This window comes from Mauremys mutica, chromosome 22, assembly GCF_020497125.1.
Source record: "Mauremys mutica isolate MM-2020 ecotype Southern chromosome 22, ASM2049712v1, whole genome shotgun sequence".
NCBI classification, from domain to species: Eukaryota; Metazoa; Chordata; order Testudines; family Geoemydidae; genus Mauremys; species Mauremys mutica.
In genome coordinates this window covers 744,893-763,404 of record NC_059093.1, presented here as the reverse complement: position 1 = coordinate 763,404, position 18,512 = coordinate 744,893, and the positions used below count along the sequence as shown (strand labels likewise).

Sequence of the window (18,512 nt, the reverse complement as noted above, 5' to 3'; positions counted from 1 at the left end):
ACCTGTGGGGAGTGTCAGAGTACTTCACTTAATTGGTCACTTGTCCCCAGCCACAGGACCTGTCTCTTTCAGAGAAATGTGGTGCGGTTAACTAGGAGTTATTATGAATTCAAAGCAACAGCTGGTCTGAATTCAAAATATGAACAGTACAGTGTATTTACTCGTTAATGTTGACTCCTCCTCTGGCTTGTCCTCCACTACAGTTTCAAACACAGATTCCACCTGGAAGCAGAGACAATGAGATAATATATTTTAAAAAAGGTCTCTTAGCAGCACCTGTAGGGATAGGGTAGGGAGACTGTGCGAGGAAGGGAAGGGAACACAGATGGCACTAGCTGGCTGGCACTTACCCGGTCAAGGCTAAGCACTCCACTCTCATCCATATTGAAGTGAGCTTTAATGCCTTTGGACTCATAATCCGAGTGCTTCCTGAAACTATCCCCGACTCCTCTCAGCTTCACAGTGGTGAGATTCAAGGACCCAAAGGCTCTGGGGGGAACCAAGGCAACACTGAGAGAATGAACAGATACCAACCGAAGAAGCCTAAGCAGCAAAGTGGGAAGCCATCCCTCTTCCCCCACTTTACTTCAGCATTGTCCCCAATCTACTCCAGTGTTCTGGGGTTCTATTCCCAGCTCTGACCCACTGAGGCCAATCACTTCTGAGCTTCAGCCAAATTTCAGACACTGAGCAGGCTGCCGTTTCTGGTGTCATTCATATTGGTTGACACACTTAGTGTCAGTTACACGCACGAATGGGGACCCCCCACCCTATCTGCCATATTGCAACCGTTCCAATGCCACTCACTGGCAAAGTGTCTGAACAGGCAACAAAGCTGGGTACTTCTTCACACCAATGCCCTATGGTAATCATTTGTTTCTGATGGGAAGGTCCCAGACTCAACAAGTGAGCCCAAGAACCAGGGCAGGGATAGCCAGAGAGGGAGCCTGTGCACATACAAAAGAGAAGTTAGTGCTGGCAAAAGGTGTCAGAACAACTGTCTTGGAGACTAGAATCATCTGTCCACAGAACAAGCAGCCCTGAGGCAGTAGCCGTGAGAGTTTTCCCCATACTGCCCTCGCACAATGGGCCTGACCTGGAGGTATTAGCTCTAGGATGAGAGGGGATTTAAGTTTCCACAGTACCAACAGCAACACAGGTCCTCTAACCCTTGGCCCTTCTGGTGAAAATGCCAGCTAGGGACCAGTTAAAATGGAGAGGAGACTTCTCAATACTGCAATATTGGGTAACTACACATAACTTGGCTTTCTCAATTATATAAGGATTGCCACAAAGATTCTGAAATTGTGCATCATCGGCCATCCATCTGCACGCGAGCTTCTCCAGCTAAGCACCTATCAGCTTGGGGGAAAGTCTGCAAATGCCTGTCCCCACTCACTGCAGGTCATCCTGGCTCAGGAAAGCCAAGTCTCCGTAGTTGACATAGAATTCAAAGTCATCCGTGTAGCGGTTGAAGGTGATGACCTTGCGCTGTGGATATGGTGCCATGCGCTGAAACAAAATTCGCTTGTTGTGCTTCAAGCTCTTGGATTTATCCTCCTCCTCAACTTCACGGGTGAACTCCACCTGAATCATGTGGGTAAGGGCAGAGAATCAGCCACTAACAGGAACATTTTGCCCTACATTGCATCTTTGATCACAGGATTCCAAAGCATTTGGTAGACCATCCTTACCCACCTTATGGGGACTGTAAGCATTACCCCATGTTACCAGATAAAGAAGTGAGAGACTTGCCCAAAGTGCACAGGGTGAATACTTTAGTGTCTTTCCTTCCAGTGGCTCCATGTACGATTCCAGACTGAGCACCATTTCCCCTTCAGCACTAAAACCTGTAGATTTCCCTTATGCCATTCCAGCACCACAAGGTCCCACTGCTTATTTATAATCTCTTCTCCCAATGCCACCCCACATTGTATCTTCCTCCCCTAAAAGAGACAACAGGGGAAGCTCACCTGGATGGGGAATATAGCTGCATCCCGAACAATGAAGGGCTTGACTTTAAAGGCTTTGCTCAGAGCAGCTGCCTGGTAGACTGCACCCATAGCAGCAGCCTCGTCTGCGTTGATGTTCTTCCCCAGTTCATCTCTGCAAAGCAAGGTGGAGGGAGTTACAAGCTTCTCTGTCACTTGTAAACACAAGGTTGTTGAGAAAAGGCATATGGCAGAGGCCTCATATACTTACTTGCCCACGGCTTTCAGCAAAACCTCCTGCACTTTGGGGACTCGGGTGGCACCTCCCACTAGAATCACCTGATCGATTTCATCCTAGGAGTTCACAGACAATCAGGTTCTGCTTTGAGAATGTATTTTTGGAAAAGCCAAGTTCACTGCTTCAATATCCCTCCACCATTCACTGTTTAGTGCTCGGAAAGCAGTCGCACTACCAACCCCGCTCTCCAACACAAGACTGGGATCCAAAAATCTTAAGTTCTTATTTCAGTACGCTCCTAAAGTAGTTGTGCCTGAATGAGTACTTCAAGATCAGGCCCAACGGACATGAGCGATTTATAGAGCAGCTGTCTCCAGCATCTGGGACACTGCACCTTATTTAACAAAAATCAAACCCAGATCAGGCTCCAGGCCAGAGAAGCCAGTCATTGAAACCGTGGTCCAGAGACAAGGAAATAGAAACTACAGCCATGAAAGCTACTGATCCAAAGAGGCATTGTGCAGCATCCTGAAGACAGTCATCTAGAGGATTCTCAGGAATCTAAGGCACCTGCCCCCTTAGAATCTCTACACACCGAACAAATGAAATGAAATATCTCTCTGAAGATAGTCACATCCGGACTAAGCACAGTCAGGAATGCGCCCTCTGGAGAGGCATCCAGAGATGAGATTCCTGATCTATGGTGAAAGCTAGGCCAACCTCAGATGCCTCCAAGAGATGTGGGGGAGACATTCTTAAGTCCTCATACCAAAATTAAGGGCTTTTTTAGTAGTCAGTAAAACCCTGACCCGAATCCTTGGCTCATAGGCAATCACGGAAACCTGTTTGACATGGTATAAGTACATGCCCTCAACCTTAGGGCGCACCCTTTGTGCCAGGACACAGCATTGCTGGTGACTTCGCCTCTTGCACCTCCTTTGGTGGCCACTTTCTCAACTGTGGGGACCATGCCCAGCCTGTCTCTTCCCTGGACTCCTTCAGAGAGTCTTCTGTGACGCAGCCCTCTGTCCATGTCATGTAACAGTCCAGTCCCCTTCTGGGGTTCAGCTTTAAACAAAATATCCACCCGACTTCAATTTTCTTTTCCCTTGCCTTGCTGGTGACAGGAGTAAACCCCCATTACACATGGCAATGTGGTAACTTCTGCACTGCCACCTCTGCCCTCAGGAAAACAGGAGCCTGCACTTCTCAGCAGGGTGAGTTACCTTCCCAAACCAGACCCCTCTCAAACAACAGTGGTTGTGATGTGATAGCAGCTCAGCATCAGAGGACCCCACACTTGTCAAAGTATCCCTGGACCTACCAGGTTCATCTCTGCACTGCTGAGCGCCTGTAGCACAGGCCCTGGGACCCGCTGGAATAAGTCAGAGCACAAGTCCTCAAACTCTTGCCTGGAGACCTTGGCCTTGAAGTCCACGTCATCCAGTAGTCCCTCAATCTGGCCAGGAAGTCAGAGAGAAAAAGCCATCAGCTTCACATTACACACCATTCTCCAAGCTAACGTCGTTCCAATTCCCACTGGGTTGGCTTGTGTGTTCTGGCCACTCCACTGGACCTTATGAATACAGCCTATCCTCTTACATCCCAATGCCTCTCCCAGTGCTGGAGGGACACAAGACATGGTGCCTTGGATGCAACAGCTGTCTAAATCTCATGCTCCTGGTAGCCATTTAGGGACAGACCTCTCCTAATCTCCTGCAAAGGTCTAAACATTTCTCAAACTAGTAACATTATGGACTTGAGTAGCAAAATCCAAGTTCTCACCAGTTTGTTAAGCGAAATCAGTTTAGAAAAGCCATCAGCATTGGTGTCTCTTGGGCAAGGGTGGAGGGAGAGAACATTGTAGCATAAAGATTACATAAAGCAGAGGGACAGAGCTCTCCCAGACTCGCTCTTAACTCAAGTCATCCCCATTCCTGAGGAAGGGGGGATTTCCTGCAGCACAGGGACATACCTGGGCCACATGGTCAGCATTAGCACTCAGGATAGTTTTCAGGCGGTTGGCCTCCTTTAGCAGCTTGGCCATGGCCCGGAGATTCTGCCGAACATCTTTTGAAGGCTGCTGCTTGTTGAAGAGTTTCACCAGGTAATCCCGGAGCCGGTACTCCATCTCCAGTCCCCCTAGGGTGCGGTCAAATCTGAGCAGAGAATAGAAACCAGAAGCAGACACTCAGCCTGGATGGAGTAAGTCAATAACAGAACCTGGAGTTGCAAGTACTTTCCCCACCCAGAAGAGAATTCCAGAGCTGGCCTAGATCGTACAACTCTTACAAGAGCATGCAAGAATTCTCTCACCTGCAAACCATTTATAACAAGAACAATATGCTGCAAAGAGGGATTGCATACAATCCTGAATGCTGCACAATTCTCTCCTCACCAAATTCCAGTGCATGGCTTTGCTTTATAAACAACAACATGGCTTTAAACAAACAAGTTTGGCTTTTAATGTCACTGATCAAAAAGCTCAAGCCCCCACAGCTGCATGAGGCTAGTTGTTCCTGATGTTTCTCTTTACATCATCACACAGATTTCTAAAGGTGTCTATCCCCCAATAGGTTTTCAACCTGTTTCAGTCAGCCATGGAAAACAGAGCACAAGGCAACAGTACAACAACACACACAGCTAGGAGTGTCTAAATGGATATTGGGTCTGCTTAGAAGAACAAATGCACCATTCAAACTAGATGAATTCACCACCACACCAGCCTTTGAGCAGAGGGGCTTTATAACAGTGCCTAAGGTGATGAGCTCCTGAAAAACTCAGGCTTTGTCTAACTCAGATCCCAAAGTTATCTCCTTGCAACTAGTTCTTTAAACATTATGGGCGGGAAGACACTGTGGTCTTTTATGTGCTGCCCCTAGACACCTTCAACCTCCATAGCACGGTCATCCTTCCTCTCCTACCAAGCCTTGTATTAATTATCTCCTCCCCAAAAGAACGTCCAACTTCCTCAACCCAATGAACCAACTTCTACAATCTCACATATAAGTAGACTATGCTAGAAGTGTTATTAGGTTTACAACTGTAAATCCAGCTAGCAAATGCCAGGCTTAGTTGCCTGTGGAATCTTGTGCATATGCATTATGAGACCGTCTTTAATTACACATACTGTCTATTCCCACAGCCCCAGGACCCCATCCTCATTCAGTACTGTACATGGGTCGGATAAAGAGGCAGAATTAAGATTGCATGGGCAACTATAAATATGGCATTTCCTAACCTTCAAGTGCTTTATTTTAATACTAAATATATTTTAATGTAGTTTTTAAAAAAAATATAATTTGCAAGGAGGTTTTGGCAAAAAAGAGACTTGTGTACAAGTGTAACCACCATACCATAGCAATCATATACCTTCAGCAGTGTTTGAATTTTGAACCTTCAGCACTATAGCACACTGTTGCCACTTGAGCTACTGTACTAACTACATTATCTGACAGCAGGAGAAGGTTGTTTTCCCAGATGAGGGATGGGATGCTTATACCATACGAGTCTAGTAGGTGGTTGTGGGGAGCCTAGCTACCTTTATCCCCTCCCCATCAAAAACCCAGGAGGTGAGCTCTCCTGCCCCACGTGGTACTCCCAGAGTGAATGATGGGACACATTCTGGATTGGGGGAAGCCCAGCTTTCCCCCTGCCCCCTCCCAGCTACAGATGCCCTGGCAGCATCCAGATGTTCTTATATTACAGCATGTGCAGCTGCTGCTTTGTTAGCAGTGCAGGCCCCAAGGACAAGAAGCAAAAGAAGAGAAAGTCTTGTTTAAAATTACTAACTCAGCTAAAACCTGAACGGAATTTCCTAGAATAAAGGAGAGGCATCACTCTAGCCCCAGGCTTTTGTCCATGTCAAATTTCTAAGACCTACCACAAACAATGGAAGTGTGACAGCTTCTTAAAAAAGAAAAAGTCATAAGAATCTTTTATAACAGAAAGTGTTCGGTACTCTATACACAAGGATCGCTATGAGCTACACCTATAAGTTTGGCAACATGTCCACATTCCAACTATCCTTTGTACAAAGTGAAGTCACCCTAGTTACTTATAGACTCAATCCTCCCACCCAAGGCACCCTGCCCCCACTCCAGCTTGTGTCTGAATACTCATGTTTAAAACTAGATCCGAAATTCATCCCATTCTGTGTTTAGAAGAGTCAGCAAAGTAAATATTTTCTTTTAAATATGGGACCCAAGAGAAATTCTTACCCGACCCCCCGAATCTGCAGCTGAGGCTGGGTCCCTGAGTCCTTGGTTTTCACTGTCTGATAAGTCACTATCGAACACACGGTGCTTCCTGCTCCCATGTCATAAAACATGATATTCTGGAAAGAAGAAGCCAGAGAAGGCTAAGTAAGGTACCGGGGTGTTTTGTCCCTGAATGGGAAGGAGAGAAGACCTTGGGGATCTCACAGCTTGGAATGGGACAGGCACTGATCATTCACTAAACCAGCTCCAGTCCACTGAGAGAAAGCAAAGCACAGTTACTCAACATTACACTTGCAGCAATAGCCATGTGGACTGGAAGCCTGTAGTAACGGACCTACCGAATGCGTTCTTATTTCTCCCAAACTTCTGTTTTATAAAGTAGAAAACAGAATGAATGCTTTGCTCGTCAAGAGTTCCTTCAATCTGAGGAACTCCCAAGTATTTTACAAATAGCCTCCCAGTCCCCAGTGAGGTAGGTCAGTATCATTGCCCCATTTTACAAGTGGGGGGGGCCCACAGGTCAAGAGTGTGGTGAAGCTGACTAGAACCCAGGAGGTCCCAACTCCCAGTTCCCCACTCTCTGAACTGCAAACCGCCTCTTTGCTTTCCATATCTACCAGAAAGCGCATCAGTTAGGAATGTACTTGCTGCTTTATACACATGTGCTCTGCCCAATACTGAGACAGGTCTGTAACAGCAATTAACAGATAGCAATAACCAAGACGAGCACTCAACCAGCATGAGCACATCTTTATGTTCATCACTTTAACTCGCTTAAGTTTCCCACTCGCTTAAGTGGAATTCAGTAGCTCCCCCACCTCTGCACCAGCTGCATATACCTGTGCTGTGGCATTGATGTCCTTCCTCCTGAAGACCCCATAGTTCAAAGCCACAGCAGTGTTGTCATTGATCAGCTGCAGGACCTTCAGGTCTGCCATCTGAGCTGCATGCAGGACTGCCCTCCTCTCCGCCTGATTGAAGTATACAGGGACGGTGATCACTGCATCCTTTACGGGTTGTTCTGCAAAGCATGGAAGAGAAGAGGTTTTCCATGGGAGTGGCAAGTACAAAAACTCCTCCATAACAGGGCTATCAACATGCAAGTAACTATGGAGTTTGTGACAGCAAAGTCAATGCTGCAGAGAGAGACTGTAGGCCCATTCAGCCCAGGTGAAACTGAAAGAAGTCATCAATGGAGTTGACCAGGGATGAATTTGTTTCAGCATTTCCACCTCAAACCCACCAGGCTTCACAGCATCTTGGGAGATGGTCACACTCCCAGTATCTGCTGCAAAAGGAACATGTTCAATCTGTTCAGACTTCAGCAATTAATATAATCTTCCAGAATCCCGAAATCCCAGCCTGTAGATGACTGAATTCGCTCTCTGGAGTAAAACCTTGTTTGAACTTCCTTTAGTACAAATGTTTAATTGTAAGTATGTTAACTGCAGGCCTGTAATACAGCAGTAAGAACAGATCCAGCCAATTCTTCTGCAGTTTCCATTGCTGCTGGCATTTCTGATTAACAATATAGCGATGAGAAGTCTATGGTTTAGTTTCTTTTACTAATATTTCATAAGATAATTTTTTTTTAATATACGAGTTTAGCACTGATGAAAGGAACCAGAGCAAGTATAAGACGTACGGCAGCAGGGCAGGTTTGCCACTCTCCTGCCAAATTCCTATCACCATGCCCCAAGCCCTAACCAGCTCTAGAGATGAAAGAAGTCTTCAGTCTCTATCTTTATTCTCTTTAGAGGGTGCCAATATGAGGGTTACTTAAAAAAAACAACCCAGATTTTTTAAATTTTAATTTATTTATTATGGGTACTTGTCCACAAGAAACTGGGCTAAAACATCAAACAGCCATCAGCTAGAAACTCTGGATAATTAGCAGATTAAGCTTGATTTAAACTGATGACTTAAAAAGTTAAATGATTCAACATCCTGTTCCTGATTCCCCAAGACATCACATTTGAGACCTTCGACCCCAGTCCCCTCCAGTTTCCCTGTAAATTCCACATCCTATGAAATTAAACAAAATAAACTGAACAATGTATGGATACTGTAAAAAAGCAACAATCATCCCAACCTGCAAATTCCTCAGCCAGACCACGCGAATAGTTCAGGACCATGCCCAGTATCTCTTCTGGAGAATACTGCATTTCACTGCAACACAAGGCAAGAATATAAAACCCTCCATCAGACAGGCACCGAAAGTTATATTCAACTGTAAAGCCAAAGCTTCTCTAGCAATTCTCACAAGGCACCGGGCAATACAGGATGAATCACCAGCATGACAGCCCCAAAAATCACATAAGCCTCAGGAATTATAAGATCCAGGGGGAAAAAATGGAAAAGTGTCCCGTCCCTCCCCTCCGGAGAGTAAAAAAGCGATAGAACTGGCAACAAGGCTCTTGGAGAGGAGACTGTTCCCCCCTCCCCAACAAGGACAATATGGCCAAAAGCTCCACATTTAAACACACCAAATGGTAAAAATAAGCCATCAATGAAAAGTCCAGCAGTGACCATGTGGGAAACAGACACAACCTGGGTCCATAAATATGAAGCGGGAACAAGATTATTCCAGAAGGTTATAATTCAACATGTTGAGATTGGTGAGCTCTGCTCACCAAAGGAAGTAGAGGTGCACACTCTCAGGTGACGGGGTGGTGCCACAAAACCCAGAAATCAATAGATCACAGCTGAGATGGGAGGTGAAGGGAGAGAGAAAAGAAAAGAAGGAACAAACAGGGATGGGTTACAAGTCATAGGGCCAAAACAAAGGATCCAAGTAGGACACTGTGCAGAGAACCCTGGACAACGTCCCTGCCCCAAGAATTGGGGGATGTTATTCAGAGAACTATGCAAAGACGCACAAATCGACTTGGGACTGGAAAAAGGCCTTTCAGATGTAGAGAATTCCCCCATCCATCTCCCTCCTCCTAGACTGAGAGTCCTGGAATCCAAAGTGCTTTATTTAGCCAGAGAACAAGCACAGCACAGGCAGTGTCAGGGAAAGCTTCCCTCTTTCCCCCACGCTATCCTCTGCTAAAGTGCTTTACCTTGAGCTCGACTGATGCCTCTGGGGCACCAGGGAGCATAACCTGCTCAGACTGGAAAATGGCCAATTGCAGCAGTATTTGGGATGTGGGTCCCTGCTGACTGGGAACTACAATGACACCTCTCTCCTCCCAAGCTCACTTCACTGTTTTCACTTCTGACCTGGGTGGAATTTGAACTGACAATCAAGAAGTGATAAGCTCCAAATCCAATAACTGGGCCTTTATGATGGCCATTCCTTCCCAGGGAGATTTTATACCTCCATCTGTAGCTGTCTGGAGCAGCTTTCCTAGAATGATACATATAACAAGCTTTCCTTGCTTGGCCATGCTACAGAGAAAGCTAAAGCCAGCATTTCTCCTCTCTCTAGTGGTGAGAGTCAGCTGCCGACATGCTAGAGGAGACGTTTCTCTGCAAGTTTCATAAGCAACAGCACAGCAGTGAAGGTGTCAGGAGTCAATTGGAGTCAGTCACTCACTGGGACAGTTTGAAGATAACCGTCTGTCTCCTCTCATCCTTTACCAGCTCGTGTTGTGGGAAGCGCCAACGGTACAGTGTCACTTGAGGGTTATCTATGTGTTTACCCAGCAGGTCCTGAAAATACCGGAGTGCTATCTTCGGGTTCTTTATGGACTGCAGAAAGGAAGAGAGCAAGAACAGTCCTGACTCTCAGGTAACTTTCACATAACCCCTCCCAACCAGCCCCGCACTGTACGCGTATATTTGGGAAAGAATATTTGCTATGGGAGCCAAGATTGACAGTCTGGTAAAAAGCAGAGATGAAACCACATGCAACTAGGGTTTCCATAGGAGAAATAATACAAAGTGAGGGGGTAAAATCTCTTAACTTGGGTACTAAGACACCCATCTCCAAGGGACTAGTGTAGAGAATACACATGGAATGTGGGTTTTGTATACAGGTACATGTATAATATATGCAGCTGGAATTTAGGTGATTTGATATCTTACCATTCCCATGGCGCTATCACCAAAGAGACGCTCATTTTCTTTCAGGGCTACAATCACTGGCGTTTTCCTCTGTGACTCTCTAAACAAGAAAAAAGGATAAAAAAATATGACAGATGGACATTCACTGCAAACAACCCCCACTGACGGGGCTGAGAAGGCTTAATGCAGAGAAACTCAGGAAGGATACTCAGATGCCACCAGGAACTGAGGCTACATGCTAGAGATGGCTCATCATTGATTAGTCTGAAGTGTTTCAATAGCAGCATTTCCTTCCAGGGCTGCTGTGCTAACTGATCATTCTCCAAGAATGAGACACAGGACAGTTCAGTGCAATGTCACCTACAATTGCTCTACCTGTCTATTTGAAAGGCATCTATGATTTATCCCTGATTCCATACTGCTGGGAAGCTTGGAAGAAGGTAACCAAAGTGTTAGAATGCCAGAGGCAGCACTTTCCTGAATTTCTAACAAATGGCTCAGGGCTGGAGACCACTCTAAAGTAACCTCAGCGTGCTTTTGATTTCTTGGTACCTCCATTACCTATTGCCATACCCAGACCCTTCCCACCCCCCAAATACACACATTACTCCTAACTCCAGAATGATGGTAAGAGACAGTTGCATGACAAGGAAGGGCTGTAATTGAATAGCAATGTCAGAACTTGGAAAAGTTACCTGACACATGCTAGCCTGAGGCAAACAAAAGATAAGCTCACCCCCAACAAGTGAGGTTCAGAGGCAATTCTCTGCAACCTCATTTGGGAAGCCATCTTTCCCATCAGCCTTTGGCTAGCAGATTCATAGATTGCAAGGCTAGAAAGGACTATTGTGATCATCTAGTCTGATTGCCTGTACAATACAGGCCATAGAATGTCCCCTAAATAATTCCAGTTTGAACTAGAACACATCTTATTTAAAAAATAGCCAATCTGATTTCAAAATTGGTAGTGACAGAGAATCCACCATGACCCTTGGTAAATTGTTCCAATGGTTAATTACCATCACTGTTAAAGTATGCCTGATTTCAATCTGAATTTGTCCAGATTCGACTTCCAGCCATTAGATCTTGTTATACCTTTGTCTACCAAATTAAAAAATCCATTATCAAATATTTGCTCCCCATGTAGGTACTTCTAGACTGTAATGAAATCATCCCTGCACCTTCTCTTTGTTATGCTAAATAGATTGAGCACCTTGCATCTATCACTATGAGACATTTTCTGACCCTTTAATCATTCTCTTGGCTCTTCTCTGAACCCTCTCCAATGCCGGATACTCGTTAAGTCTCATTTTCTGCCTATGGGAGTGAAGGAGCTCCCTCTTTCCACCAACAGACACATGACCTTTGGGGAGCCAGAAGGGGATCCACTCATCTTCCTTTTTCAGATTGCTGACTGCTACAAGATGGAGGTTTCTCTGCTATTCTTCCCCTCTCCCAGCCTCCGCTTCCCCCCCCCCCCGCTTCCCATCATCCAGGCCAGTGAATAGCTACAGTGCCAACAGCAGAGTCAAATAGGTGATTCTTTTCTGTTTCACTACTGCTCACAGGTTTCTGAATAGTTACAGTGCAACCAACCGGTTTTAGCATTACTTTGGGCAGTTTGGCAAAGCTGAGAAGCAGTAAAGGCACTGGGATTGCATCTGTAGATGCAGGAAGATGACACTACATCTCTTGAAGCTGGGACACAATTGGAAGGTTTTCTTAATCATAAGGGGTAGAAACTTCTTCTAAATCAATGATTATATTCTGCAAATACTGACAGTGTAGGCTTCTCCATTCCCTTGGGAAAATTTCCTTCTAGTGAAAAGCCCCGAAAAAAAAAGAATATAGAAGGCCTTTTAGAGAAGGTGCAGAGATAGGAGTTTCCATCATAACCTATCTCCTCACAGGTTTGCTGATATGGGAACATGCCAGACCAAGAAAAAGAATTATAGTTTACTTGTTTAAAACGATTTCCATGGGCACCCCAGGTTTTACAATTGCTATCTTCATTGACTCACTGCCCAGGTCCACGGACATCACAGCCAGAGCATCTGCAATGCAAAAGGAATAGATGTGAGAAGCTGTACTTTTTCCCCATGAGAAACCTCTCAGTTAGCAAGTTCTCCTGGCATACTCTTGGGAAGGAGTGTAAAGAGAGAAGAGTGAGGTCATTCTTAATTATTGAATCCACAGGAAGGTGAGGAAATGCCATTCTGAGGTATGAGAAAGACAAGGTAAGGTAATATATTTTATTGGACCAACTTCTGCTGGAGAAAGAGACAAATGTGAGCTACATAGAGCTCTTCTTCAGAAGTTGGTCCAATAAAACAATATGACCTCACCCACCTTGTCTCTTGAATGTCCTGGGACCAACATGGCTAGAACAACACTGCAAACATTCTCAGGTATGGCCAGTTCCATGCCACCCTGGACTTCATCAGCGCTAAGCTGTTCATTTTCAATAAAATTTTAGGACTAACGTGTCAGAATTACCTCCAGGACTGTTGGTTTCATCTCTTGATCTTGCATCTCTATATTTTGTTTGCCATTTAAATTTATCCCCCAGTTCTGAGTAAATTGCAGTTCAATTGCTTATTTTTATATGCTTCTTTCTATTCAAGTAGAAGCCTGAGACAATACTGTCCATTTCATGCTGGTGAAAGGTTATTAGAATGAGAGCCCTGGAGACAGAAATCCTCTAACCCCAAGCTCTCCCCCGGCACCAGCTACTGATGTACCCAGCAGAGACCTCCTCTAGTGGTGAGGAGGGAGTGATCCTTGATGCAGTCTCCTTGACCCAATCAATGCTTAGCTTCTCTGCTGAGTCTGCAAATAAGGGACGAATCATACTAATTGCTTTTTTGCAATGGACACATTTATTCGCTGAGAACAGGACCAAACCTATCAACTCATTTCACAAAAATCCCCAAACAGTAGCTGGATAGTTATAATTTTTAGGCTGGATTTCAAGTCATGATCTTGGAGGCATATCCCATTGGAAGGTCCAAGAGCAGGTTGTAAAAATCCAAAAAACAAGCGCACATACCGGTTTCAGATGGCAGACAGGCCAGCAGGAGGAAAGTCAGAGACCACAAGGGCACATGTGTCATCCTGGCCATTGAATCTGTTAATATCTTGCTGAAAATAAGTAGCAAAGATTAATTCCCCAATCTGGCAGTGAAATTCTCAGCATGTGGTGGGATTTTTCTCCTTTATGACAACTAATAAATAAAAATCACATATTAAATATTTACAATACAGATAAACCTGAGATATAAAGTTCTGATCTGGCTCTACCCAGAACCCAAATTCAGAGAGTTTGGATCCAGGGTTATGGTTCACATCTATCTCTGATTTACAAAATATGGTTCATTCTTAGAATAAAGTTAATTTAAAAAAACAGTCTGGAATATTAAGTTTTGGTTTTACAATAGTTTAACAAAATACTAATTTTCTTGCTCGCTAGAGTAGCCAACAATTTTGTGGGTCACAAATAGCAAACTGACTTTAAGTGCCCATGTAGGTTTCTCCAACACACACACACACACATTTTATCATCAAAACCTATCTTAACATTTCCTTCCTTAAATTGCAGTTTAAATTGGATATGATAGTCTGCACTTCCTGTAAAAATTTTATGCAGTTTTTGTGAACCGTTAGAAAGTTTTTGCATTTCACACTAGAGATAGTTGCATTTCAGTAACAGATTAAGTGGTCCTTTATCTGAAGATGAATGAAATTATTTCATCCCCAAAAGTTTCAGAGGGCAATATAAAACATCAGTTGTATCTGACATTGACACCTATGTGAAATGTTTAAAAAAAAATATAAAAGAATTAGAAACATTTAACTGCACTTTTCTTAAGTGCCTCAATTTAGTAGAAAGGATCTACTGCTTTTAAAAAGGTTAATCTAAAGATATTGCATGAGATTTTATGAGAAACTATCACAATGGACTTAAATCCATGTTAATCACAGCCTTTTAGAATATTTGGAAATGTTGTTGAGGGAACTGCATCTAACTTGGAAATAAATATCCACTGTAATGACAACTGCTCTTTAAAATCCCACTCCACTATCTCTTGTGCTTATGCATCTGACAAAAGGAATTTACTTATGTACTGATATTCCCCACCAGGCTATTCAAGTAACTCCAGTGCAGATTTTCTGAGCAGGCATGGCAATGAACCATGTCACAGCACAGAAAGCAACCACCACCTTAAAGAAATTTTACCCAACACTTATCATCCCAGCCTAAAGACAGGAGGAACAGGTTAACTCTTCTAGACAGCCCTGAAGTACTAGTACAGATGGTATCTACTTATTTATTGCCTTCACTTCTTCACACACAGCACTGCTTCAAAAAAGCAGTACTAGCCTTGACATTACACATTCGTGGCTTACAGAGCCATTCCTACACCCATCAACCCTGCAATTAGTACACAAATATTACATGGGGCCAAAGCCGCCGCCCCCCTCTATTAAAGCTGGCCTTCCTGGGAGTAGCTTCTGGGATGGGTAAAGGCAAATCCTCAAGTCAGTATAGAGCCAACAACGCAAGCTGAAATTTGAAAATAAATTTGGTTATATACACCATCTTCCATGCTGATGGATGAGAAACACACCAGGCCCACAGATCAAGAACTCAAGTTCCCTCTTCACACATGAATACACAAGTTACCGTGCAACACTGAAAAACAACCCGTAACACTCTCCTTTACACACTGGCTTTAAGCAACAGCACAGACTTTTTTTTTAGGGGGGGGGGGTAGCCGATACGAAGCATACAGTCCGAGCCCAGCGGGGTAAGGGAATGAGGGGACGTGGGCGACGGGCCTGTGAAAAAGCCCTGCTCCCTCCCTCCCTCGGCTCCTTCCCCCGAACGGCGGGTCAGACCCCTGTAGGTCTCCCGTGGGGAGCACGCTGCTCCCCGCGTTCCCGGGGCGCACCATCGAGCCGCCGGCCCCTCCCACGGCACCAGCCGCTCGCTCCCCACGCGTCCGACACAACGGCCTGGGCTGGGCTGGGCAGCCCCCGCGGAGCCTGGGGCTGCCGAGAGCCCTGTGCAGCTTGCGGGGGAGGCCGCATCCGCACCCCTGCGGCGCGGGGAGCCCCCAGCCCGCCGCTCACCTCCGACTGCGCCGCACGCACTGCGCGAGCTCCGCCGCCACTTCTCCCATTAGCGGTAGCGGCCCCGGCGTCTCGCGCAACCTCCGGCCCGGACGCGGCGCGAGCTCATTGGAGCGACAAACGGAGCCGGGCCCCGCGAACCAATCCGGGCAGCCGACGCGGCCCATTGGGCCACGTTTAGAAGAGCCGGGAGGAAGCACGTGGGATGCTCTAACTCCATTGGCGCACGTGGGCCAGGGCTGGCGCTCCGCAGGCAACCCTGGAAGAACGCACCTGGCGTCCGGAGGCGGGTGGTGAGCGAGGAGCCGGTGCACGTCCCGAAGGTGGAGCGATGGATGGAAGTTTCATGCCTACCCCATGTGAAGACTCCTGTTCGCACGCTCCCTCCTTTAATATGTCAGTGTAGACCGTAAAGACCCTTGTGTGCTTGCCTAGTGGGGCTCAGGAGGCACAAGCAGGCAAAGAAAACTGTACGCATCCTGCCCGTGAAAGTCTTTTGCACAAGTGCATTTGCTCCAGGTGAAGAGGTCTGTATGCCTTCTCCATGGCCTGGCAGTGTGAGGCCCTGGCTTCTATGTAACTGAGATTGGTTTGAAGTGGTAGGTGCAATAAAATAAAAAAAGCGATGCTGCTATATTGAAGCATGATCCAAACATGAGCCATGCCCTCTATGACCATCTAGAGAGCGCTATAGGCTAGCACACTTTCGGTGTAGGGAATCACTCTGCTGTCAATCAGGGAAAAGGGCCCACTAGTAAGTACCTTGGGTGAGGCCGTAGAGGGGTGAGAAACGTGCTGCAGACACAGCAGATTGTGCCCTGTCACAGGACCAGCTCCGTGTTCAGGCCTCGATCCCGCAAACTCTTACGCACACGCTTGACTTTACTCCCGGGAGCAACCTCGCCGACCTTGGTAGAGCGGAGGGAGGCGGGGACACGGAAGTTTACAGGAGCGCGCTTGCGCGCTGACCGCCGCCGCGCGCGCGAGAAAACTACAGCTCCCGGCAGCGGCGAGGCGGACAGCGCCTGCGCAGCGTCCCACGTGACGGCCCCCCCCCGCCGCCACCGCCCCTCACGCGCGCACGGCCCGGTCACCTGACCCCGGCCCGGCCCGGCCCGGCTCTGGGCGCCAAGATGGCCGCGTACCTGCAGTGGCGCCGCTTCGTGTTCTTTGACAGGGAGCCGGTGAAGGAGCCGGCCGGGCCCGACGGGGGGAAGCCCTTCGCCCTTCCGCCGGGTGTTACCGTCTGCGACTCGGGCAGAGGCAGCCTGGTGTTCGGGGATATCCTTGCCCGGGCTGCTGAGGGGAGAGAAGCGGGGGGGTCCCCGCCCCCGCCCCCTTTGAATGCTGGCGGGCGGGGAAGGGGTCGGGGCGCCTTTCCCCCTCCTTGGGCGCCAGCGCGACGGGATGAGCTTTAGGAATGGCCAAGCCCGCAGCCGGCAGCGTAGGGACAAGCTCGCTCCCTGGGGCTGGCTGGTGCTGTCCTGTTCCGCTGGCTGTATGTCTGCTTCACCCCCCACGCGTGTCCATCGCACTGGCACCGAGCGCGCCCCCGCCACGCTCAGCCCGCGAGTCCAGGGCTGGAGGAGCTGCTGTCTAGTCTGAACGCCAGCCGCTTACTGCTGGAGGAGGCTGCTTCTGAGTGGGGCTGAGGCGCATTGATGGTGTGGAGTGGAAGAAACTTGCTCTCCCACCACCTGTGCTTTACCTGTTTGGTGGAAAAATGAAATGGGAAGTGTGTGAGTGATATGTAATGCAGTCAATTTCCTAATAGTTCTCCTTTATAGAAAGAGCATTTTGGGTAGTTAACTGGGCTATGGTAAGCATTCCCTGAAACCACTAGGAGTGGTTTTGCTGACCTAATGTGTGTGTTTGGAATCCATCAGGCTTTAGGAAGTGTAGCCCCTTTTCTTTGTTGCTCGATGCATGTGAAGACACTTGTGAACGCATTCTGCGTGGCTAAGAATTACCGTTGGTAAGAACTAGAAAGAGTACAATGGGCAAAAATATTTAATATATGCACTAGAAACCAAGTGACCACCTGCATCTTGAAATACACTATGGGTTCGCTACAGTAAGGTTCTGAAAGCCTGCCGGGAGCTGTTTCTCTTTAGGAGTCAAAAGTGTTTAGTACCTCGCAGCATTGGGCCCTAAACTAATAGTAGGATGTCTGTTAGGTGTGCGCACAGCTGTTGCCTTGTTTTTCAGTTGCCCTTTGGCGTATAGAAAATGTCTGCTTCTTCCAACTCCCAGTTACCTGCATGTTAAAATGTTCACTAAATATTTTGTTGCCCTGTGATCACCTCAGTGTCTGGAATAATAGCTAGTATAACTATATTTGGCCACCTGTCAATAACCAAACCCTTCTTAAACTACCCTTATTGTGATATGTGTGGTTTCATTTTTTTTTCCTCTGAGTACCTTGACTATCATCTACATATGGAAGGTCAGATCTGGTTCTTGTCACGCTCCCTTCAGCTTAGCAGTTTCCAGGCTTACAAGCTGAGGGTGACTCACCTGTACCAGCTGAAGCAGCACAGCATCTTGGCTTCTGTTGGTGAAGATGAAGAAGGCATTAACCCACTGGTAAGTCAGAGGACACGAGCCCATCTTGTGTGCTTTTCTGAGGAAGAGGAATGTACAGTAACTCCTCACTTAAGGTTGTAATTATGTTCCTGAAAAATGCTATTTTAAGTGAAACGATGTTAAGTGAATCCAATTTCCCTCTAAGAATTAATGTAATTGGGGGGGGGGGGGTTAGGTTCCAGGGAATTTTTTTACCAGAAAAAATACCACACACACACACTATATACTTAAATACACACACACAATATATTTATACACACACGTACACAGTATAAATTTTAAACAAACAATTTAATTCTGTACACAGCAATGATGATTGTGAACCTTGGTTGAAGTGGTGGAAGTCAGAGGGTGGAAGGGTGGGATATTTCCCAGGGAATGCCTTATTGCTAA

The 18,512-nt window shown here is 46.5% G+C and overlaps 2 protein-coding genes across 5 annotated transcripts in view; one reads left to right on the top strand and one right to left on the bottom strand.

The window, feature by feature from the left end:
- HYOU1 (hypoxia up-regulated 1) overlaps nucleotides 1-16,411 on the bottom strand; it is a 33,142-nt gene extending 16,731 nt beyond the window's left edge. The window contains exons 1-15 of one of the 2 annotated variants that reach the window (XM_044997090.1): nucleotides 16,296-16,411; nucleotides 13,450-13,541; nucleotides 12,361-12,454; nucleotides 10,422-10,500; nucleotides 9,931-10,085; nucleotides 8,482-8,558; nucleotides 7,229-7,410; nucleotides 6,390-6,505; nucleotides 4,145-4,328; nucleotides 3,494-3,628; nucleotides 2,203-2,285; nucleotides 1,974-2,106; nucleotides 1,400-1,587; nucleotides 351-489; nucleotides 162-222 (exon numbers count right to left, since the gene is read on the bottom strand). In XM_044997090.1, coding sequence (XP_044853025.1) covers nucleotides 162-222; nucleotides 351-489; nucleotides 1,400-1,587; nucleotides 1,974-2,106; nucleotides 2,203-2,285; nucleotides 3,494-3,628; nucleotides 4,145-4,328; nucleotides 6,390-6,505; nucleotides 7,229-7,410; nucleotides 8,482-8,558; nucleotides 9,931-10,085; nucleotides 10,422-10,500; nucleotides 12,361-12,454; nucleotides 13,450-13,522 — 1,699 coding nt within the window. In that variant the 5' untranslated portion in view covers nucleotides 13,523-13,541; nucleotides 16,296-16,411. Of the gene's footprint in view, nucleotides 1-161; nucleotides 223-350; nucleotides 490-1,399; nucleotides 1,588-1,973; nucleotides 2,107-2,202; nucleotides 2,286-3,493; nucleotides 3,629-4,144; nucleotides 4,329-6,389; nucleotides 6,506-7,228; nucleotides 7,411-8,481; nucleotides 8,559-9,930; nucleotides 10,086-10,421; nucleotides 10,501-12,360; nucleotides 12,455-13,449; nucleotides 13,542-15,533; nucleotides 15,701-16,295 lie in introns of those variants that run through there. The other variant, XM_044997089.1, reaches the window with a different exon arrangement.
- The window catches only part of VPS11 (VPS11 core subunit of CORVET and HOPS complexes), a 36,958-nt gene continuing 28,520 nt past the window's right edge, over nucleotides 10,075-18,512 (top strand). The window contains exons 1-2 of one of the 3 annotated variants that reach the window (XM_044997093.1): nucleotides 10,075-10,125; nucleotides 17,952-18,119. In XM_044997093.1, the coding sequence (XP_044853028.1) occupies nucleotides 10,081-10,125; nucleotides 17,952-18,119 (213 nt within the window). In that variant the 5' untranslated portion in view covers nucleotides 10,075-10,080. Of the gene's footprint in view, nucleotides 10,126-16,123; nucleotides 16,133-16,646; nucleotides 16,815-17,951; nucleotides 18,120-18,512 lie in introns of those variants that run through there. The other 2 variants (XM_044997094.1, XM_044997091.1) reach the window with 2 other exon arrangements.